This window comes from Vombatus ursinus, unplaced genomic scaffold (assembly GCF_900497805.2).
Source record: "Vombatus ursinus unplaced genomic scaffold, bare-nosed wombat genome assembly UNPS02014839.1, whole genome shotgun sequence".
NCBI lineage: Eukaryota > Metazoa > Chordata > Mammalia > Diprotodontia > Vombatidae > Vombatus > Vombatus ursinus.
This window is the reverse complement of record NW_020954617.1, coordinates 4,459,735-4,467,336: the sequence shown is the minus strand read 5'-3', so window position 1 is coordinate 4,467,336 and position 7,602 is coordinate 4,459,735. Positions and strand designations below refer to the sequence as shown.

General features: G+C 46.6%; 1 protein-coding gene across 1 annotated transcript; it reads right to left on the bottom strand.

Moving 5' to 3' along the window:
• Positions 1-248: 248 nt before the first annotated feature.
• On the bottom strand, positions 249-6,976 carry FSCN3 (fascin actin-bundling protein 3). The gene is made up of 6 exons (XM_027840128.1): positions 6,836-6,976; positions 4,172-4,874; positions 3,656-3,774; positions 2,037-2,196; positions 1,710-1,880; positions 249-454 (listed from the first exon to the last, which is right to left on the bottom strand). Exons 1-6 carry the CDS (start codon positions 6,974-6,976, stop codon positions 249-251), a joined length of 1,500 nt encoding a protein of 499 aa, XP_027695929.1.
• Positions 6,977-7,602: the final 626 nt, after the last annotated feature.

Here is a 7,602-nt window from a genome sequence, read left to right as displayed (position 1 = left end):
AAATGCCACAGACAGGTCAAGAACAATGGGGACCCAAAAAAGGTGACCAGATTTGGCAATAAAGAAAATGCTAGTGACCTGGACAGAAACCGTTTCAGTTGAGTGGTGGGGACAGAGATCAAACTGCAAGGGATTGACGAGTGGAGGCAGAGTGTAAACAACTTTTTCTAGGAAATTTGTGAGTGGGAGGAGAGATATAGGATAGTAGATAAAAGGGATGGTAGGGTCAAGTGAAGGTTTTCTCATACCTAAAACTCCCAGAGACATTCATTGGTAATGGCCTCGCTGTCAGCCAGCAATACACCACTGCTGTCAGCCCGTATATAGTAGCCATTGGGGGCCAACACAGCTAGTAGGTTGCTGCCTCGTAGTTCTAGGCAGAAGTTGAGAGCAAACTTTCCCCAGGGATGGAAGGTGCCATAGGCTGTCAGGGACCAGAAGGTGCCACTCTGTGCTGTGGGGTTAGGAGAACTGAGGTCATTAAGATGCGAAAGTGAAGTATGTGCCTCAGGTCCTCAGACACCTGAGCTGTGGTATGGGTAGAGAGGACACAGAACCACACTACCTCCATCTCCCCAAATCTCCCAGCCTTTGTCAGCTGTACCTCAGCTAATAATAACATTAGCTAGCTAGCATTTATATAGTAGTTTAAAGTTTAGGAAGCACTATATAGATTATTTCATTTGATCCTCTCAACAACCATGGGAGGTAGCACTATTATTATCTTCATTTCACAGATAAAGAAACTGAGCGACAGAGAGGTCAAATGACTCATCCAGGGTCACCCAGTTAGCAAGAGTCTGAGGCAGGAATCAAAGTCGGGCCTTCCTGACTCCAGCCGGGTCCAGGGCTCTATTGACTGTACTACCTGGCTGCCTCAGAGAAGCATGAGGAGGGATGCCATAGGTCTCTGTGCCACCTTTTTCCAATTTGGGATCTGTTATAAAGAGCAATAGGGGAGGTACCTTCCTCCTTAGACTTTTTAAAAAATCCCCATCCACTTGGGAACCTTCTTTTGTCTATCTATCTATCTACCCCGCCACCTCCCACCCCAGCCCATGACAATCTCCTAGCAGCCCCACTCCTCCTCCCTGCCCATCACCTTCTGCATGTCTTACAGTTTGCTTTAACTTAGCACTGTGGCTAGACTGAAGTGGCAGGAAAGAGGGTATCGGAGGAAAAGTGTGAGTGAAGGCACTCATTTTAACTCATGAAAGTGAGATTCTTCAGTAAAGTGTAAATGTAGCAGGAAAGGGAAGGTAAACCTAACTTCCTTCTTCATGCTCAGCATATACTACTGTGGCACCCAGTAAATGCTAAGGTATAAGAATTGTTTCAGAAAGATGTCCTGTTTTCAAAAAATCATAAAACCTTAGGGAGTGGCATAGCAGGATGGACACTAGACTAGGAGTCAGGAAATCCGGATTCCTTACACTGCCACTGATTTGCTGAATGACTTCATTCAAACTACTTTACCTCTCCAGGCCCCTGTCAAAGGGATAAGTTGGACCAGATTCTCTTGCTCCAATTATATAAATATTAGAGTTGGAAGGGACTCATAGACCATCCAACTCAGACTCCCCCAAGGTCACTCTCCCAAGTCCTGGAAAGGGTTGAGTTGGGGAAGGAGCCAATGGACACTGAGTGATGAGCCTCGGGTATCTTTTGGCATATTCAGGAGGAGGGATTAGGCTAAGAGTAGCACTCACCCTGGAAATGGTAAATGCTTTGGCGGCAGGGCAGTAGCTGGATGCAGTCTGGCTGGTCCATGTTGCACTGCATTTGGTCATGTTCTGATGATGTACCCACATAGCCATAGCGACCTCGCAATGCCAAGAAGGGTCGATTGATTAAGCGGATCCTAAATTCTTCACAGGGGCCTGGGGGAAATGGGAGTTGAGATCACTGGAAATGATAACTGCTCTGGGATCTCTTTCAGACGGGATGCACCAGGGGCAGACTAGGTATAGAAGGGCATTATGCAAGGATTCCTGGCCCAGATATCCTAACAGGAAAGGCCCCTTCCCCTGGCTTACCTGGATGCAAGGAACTGGCTATTAAGAACCCGTTGGATGTGATACCCACATAGCGTCCATTAGCAGCCTGCAGAACAATCTTGCCACAGTTCCAGTTCACACAGAAAATGGCTCTGGGCTCTTGTTTTTGCCCATCTCCCACTACTGCCCTATGTGACCTCTGCAGAGAAGGGGAAAGTCTCAGCTTTGGGCAGAGTTCAGGTCCCATCTCAAACTCTGCCTCTGGCTTCCACCCTCAGCTTATTAACATTTACTTAGTCCAGGAGTACTTAACCTTTTTTGTGTCATGGATTCGTTTTGGCTATCTGGCTAAGCCTACAGACCTCCTCCTCGGAATAATGTGTTTAAATGTATAAAATAAAATACGCAGCAAAGGAAACCCTTTATACTGAAATACAATTACTAAAATATTTTTTCCTACCCAAGTTACTGGACCATCTGATATCTATCCCTAGGCTAATAATCCTTAGTCTCTAGAGCTTCCTTCTCTTTTTCTTTCAAATTCTTCTTGGAAAAAGACCTATTATCAACACAGGATGAACTATGGTTCACAAAGGGCAAGAGAGTGGGACAGAAGGTGGAAAGAGAGGCAGTGTTGTGGAATGGAAAGGAACATTGGACCAGGAGTGAGGATATTCATGGGTTCAAATCATGCCTTGAACAATTACAAGCTATGTGATTCTGGGCCTCATCTGTAAAATGAGGGAGCTAGGTGGCCTCTAAGGTCTCTTCCACCTCTAAATCTATGATCCTGTGGAACCTATGAATAATAATAATCATAATCATAATAACCATTTGTATAGGGCTTGCCTTGTGACAGGCACTGTGGTAAACACTTTACAATTATTATCTCATTTGATCCTCATAACAACCCTGGGAGGTAAGTGCTATTATTATCCCCATTTTGCAGATGAGGAAACTGAGGCAAACAGAGGTTAAGTGACTTGTCCAAGGTCATACAGTTAGTAAGTATCTGAGGCCAAATTTGAACTCAGATATTCCTGACTTCAAGGCTGGTGCTCCACCCACTGTGCTATCTAACTACCTGTGAACCTCTCTGAGTCTCAGTTTCCTCATCTATAAAATGAGGATGATATTATTTGCAGTATCTACTTCACAGGGCTGTTGCATGGTCCAAATGAGGTAATGTACACTAAATGCCTAGTTGGCTATTGTTATTGTAATATTATTATGGTTATGACAATTTTTGAAGAGAAAAAATGTCCTTGAAAATCATGCTAGTTTCTGTATGATATTTCTGCTAAGGTTCCATAGCTCTGGGGACTTACAGTGAGGTCTAACTCAGGATTCCATAGCCCAACCCTCCCACACTCTAGACTACTCTTCTAGGGTTTAGCCCTAGGAACAGTCAAAAGAAAGAAGAAGCCTGCACTCAGGATCAAGGGGACAAATCAGAATGAATTAGGGACATAAGCATCTCACTTCTTTGGGGCAGCTTAAAACATCTGGACATCTACCCTGGAAGAGATGACTTTTGTTTCCACTGTGAGATGCGACTGTGGGGTCTTAGGGTGTGCATATTGAGTGAGAAAAAGGGAATACCTGGGCTAAAATTCCTCCAAATTGTCCTGGGTCAACTTTTAGGCCCATATTCTTACCTGTGCTAAATATCGACCGGTAACTGAACGGAGCTGAACAGCATTAGTATTTGGATTACTCTTATACTGGAAGAAGGACATAGGGGTCATCCGCTCAGATATAGCACAGACTTCCAAATCTGCAGAAAGAGGGATTTTGATCACAGGCAGCCCCCGGGCCAGTATCAGCCCCTGCTCCTCCTCCTACAGCCTCTTCCTCCCCAGCAAGACCCAGACCCAACTATCCCCCACCAGCTAAGAGCTAAACTCTATTTTCCCTCCTCTTGTTATTTTTCTGTATCGTATAACAGACACTGTAGGGCATTTTAGCCCCTTCCATCCAGACTAGTTTCTTTATTTTTCAACCTCTCTCTGCCTGCTTTCCAGGCCATATTTCTATTCTTAATTTTGGGATTCTTCACTTTGTAGGGTATAGCACTTTTCATTCACCTCTTCCCTGTTCTCCCTATTTCCCTCACCCAGTTCTTCTCCCTCATGGATTTTTCCTCCACCCCTCCCACTGGCCCCAGCACTTGCCCGAAACGATGGTGATGAATTTCCGATTCTTAGCTTTGATAGCGATCCAGGCTGTGCAGTGCTGTAGTACAAACCACTCCTCTCCCCCCATGGGGCTGGAGCCCAGAGCCAGGAGGGCATGGGAGCCCTGTGGGTACAGGAGGCATCCCTCCCCATCGCCCAAGGCTATCTGCCCACCGGGCCGGAGCTGAAGGTGAAAGGCTGTTTGTGGTGAGGGCCTGTTGACCAGCCTGTCATTTTGGGACAGGAAGTGGTGGGAAGAAGACTCGAGGTGGTAGAGCCCTTCATGGAAGTGCAGCAGGAAGCCACACTCCTCTAAGTAAGGAACAGGTGTGTCCACCCAGACGCAACCCTGCTCGGGGCTGGCCCGGACATAGCAGCAGGTAATTGGGCTGTAGAGCATCACGTGGACATGCAAGGCTGGCCGTGGGGCCCACATGTGGTAGGCAGAGAGCACCCTCGAGTTGCAGAACACATCCTCACCATCAGACTCCAGATAGTGGCCAGTGATCATGCACTGCAGGGTCCACTTGCCATGGCGGTGGAAACGAAGCAAGAAGTAGCCGTGCTGTGCATTCCGGGGACACCCACAATAGACTGAGCCATCTCCCTCTGGCAGCAAGATGTGGCCGTAGATGCTCTGTAGGCGCACCACGGCCTGACAATCCTCATCCTGTTCATTGCATACTTTTAATTCCCAGGTCTGCAGAGAGGTCCCAGTGAGGGAAGAGGGAGATATTAGTGCTCACTAGATTACTGGCCCTATGCCGCTCATTCACAGCACCCTCGATGTCAGTCACTAACACCATTTTGGCCATTGTTATGACTGTGCAGGTGGCTCACCATGACCTTCTAACCACTGCTATCAACTCCTAGGAGTGCTAGTTTCCTCATTGCAACCAACCCCATATTCCCTGATGCCCTCCCACCACAACTACCAGCAGGAGCAATAACATGACCTGCATGCTTACCACTGGGGGATGTGAAGTCAGTATCACCAATATACAAACCACGGTTTCTCATGTGGTTTCTTAAAAAAAAAAAGTTGAAAGTGTCATATTCATAGGATCATAGATTTAGAAATGGAAAGGACCTTAGAGGTCGTTGAGACTAACCCCTCATTTTATAGATAAGGAAACTGAAGCAGATAGAATGACTTCGCTAGTCACACAGCTAATAAGTAGGTGAGGCAGGATTTGAACTCAGGCCTTCTTGACTACAAGCCCCATACTCTATCAATTGTATCATGGTGCTTCTCTCTAGTTGGCCTAACACGAACTTTCCAGTCTCTGCTCTTCTCAATCTTCTTCAAAGATTGAGGTCAAAGTTTCAATGGGATTCAAACTTAAGGCTTACTTTTTGCTCTCTGATACTACATATACTATAGTTAGGAAACAGGTGCATCAGCTGATCCCCCACAGCCTGTATCTCCACTCCCAGAACCATCTGTTCTTAGTATAGCCATCTCACGGAATTCTATCTCTACCTGATGTATCAGAGATGAATAAGAGCTTCAGGTCAAGGAATAAAAGTTTGTTGCTGTAAGCTGTCATCACTTTGATGTAGTGTGGGGTTTGTAGTCAAGAAGACCTGAGTTCAAATCCTGCGCCAGACACTAGTCATGTGATTCTGGCCACGTGTAAGCCTTTAGATTTCATATTTCCTAGACCGTAAGGCATAAGCAGGGAGACTTAGAAATTGTGTGTGTGTGTGTGTGTGTGAGAGAGAGAGAGAGAGACAGAGTTGGGGTCAGAGGCAGCACTAGATCAAGTGGCTTTGCAACAGGGTGCTAAAACTTAGTGGGCTCTGGCAGCACTTCCAGTGCTTTGAGCTCGGCACCTGGTTAGCAAGAATAATTAGTTAATATCAGAAATGTCCAGATGTGGCCTGCTAGGCAGCAGTAATACTCCCAGGGAGCATCTTGTTGGCCAGCTGCTGGCTCCCCATCCTCCCCAAGCAGCATTTGAGGACCAGCATAGCTCTGCAATACTTGTCCTGGGAGACTTGCACTTATGTTGTTTGCTTTGGATGTAAAAATTGGTATTTAAATGTTCTCAGTGGAGAGGGAACAATGGGAGGATCTGAGGTAGAAATGTGGAAATTCTTTTCACTAGGAAACAAAGAACCCAATTCTGGCCTCTGTTCCATGACATTCATCCTATGGAACTCGTGAGTTCCTGTGATTCTTCACATACAGTTCTTCTGGATCCCTCCATTTCTCCTATCCCCTTTCCAAGATGAGAAATCAGGACTTAGTGTTACATATACCTTCCCCCTTTCCCCTACATATATATGATTTCCCCTGAGACCCCATAGTCCTTCATTCTAGCCTGAGGCTCTGGAAGTCTCTCCTTTGTGATGTCACAGTACCTCTGTGCTGACACTATAGGGGGCAGAGGTAAGACAGCAGCCAGAGCAGAGACAGGCAGAAAGACTGAAAGTTGGTCGTGGACTTTGTTAAAGGTGTGTGAGATTCTGATAAGGTAAGACTGGGTTGGAGATGGAGACCCCATGGGCACAGGACAGAAAGAACTCAGGAATGTCAGTGATAGAGGCAAGCAAAAGGGCAGGAGAAAAGGTGCCAATATCCCCCAGACAGGGTGTGTGTGGCCATTTGAGCATCAGCGTTGTTATATCCCACTCACCCCAGTGATAGCTAGTTACCTGTCTCCTGCCTAAGCCTTTAGCTACAGCAGTGATTTTATTTCCATAGTTCTCAGCTGTTAGATAGGTGCCAGCCCAGCTGATAAGGCCGACCTTCTGGTCTTCCGGTCGGGACTTAGGAGGCATCCAGTCCTTCTCCATGGGGCTGGTGCCACACTTGATGACTCTGTTTGGCCCAGCCTCGTCCTAATGTGCACTTGCAGGCCATAGGGCCAGGTACAGGGCCCCAAGACCAATAAGGGAGGGAATCTAAAGGGGGAACCTCTTGGGTGAGTGCCCTTCCCCCTGGACCTAGCCACCTCTGTGACCTGTGGGCATTATGACCATAGAGGTTGCCTCCTTTCCCTAAAGGTCTGCCTGTCATCACCCTATAGAGGGAAAAGGCATGGTCCCAATCCTTCACAAATGTATCCATCCACATTTGTCAAACAGTCACTCCAGAGGGAATAAGAACCCAGGACTCATGGCAATCTTCTATATTCTGAGCCTGGGCACAGATCCGTATTGGACCTAAGACTGGAAATCATAAACCTCTTGACTCTTCTACGACCAGCTTGTGACTTCAGGCAAGTCCTGTTTCTGGGTCTTTGTTTCTTTCTTTGTTAAACAGGAGAAGACATTCTCAGTCTCTATTCAGGGACATGAGGTTCCCTTAGGGTTGAGGGATCCCTCTAGCCTAAGAACGTGAGAGGGGAAAAATACTATTGAGAATGTTGAATTCTTTGGCAAAAGGGGACAGAGCCGCCTGGTTTTTTTTTTTTTTTTTT

Coding starts and splice junctions, on each gene's coding strand:
- FSCN3 (XM_027840128.1), bottom strand. CDS start 6,976: ATGGAGAAGGACTGGATGCCTCCTAAGTCCCGACCGGAAGACCAGAAG. Junction 2,197..3,655: donor CCGGTCGATATTTAGCACAG/GTAAGAATATGG, acceptor CCTTCTCTGCAG/AGGTCACATAGGGCAGTAGT. Junction 1,881..2,036: donor AGCCAGTTCCTTGCATCCAG/GTAAGCCAGGGG, acceptor CATTTCCCCCAG/GCCCCTGTGAAGAATTTAGG.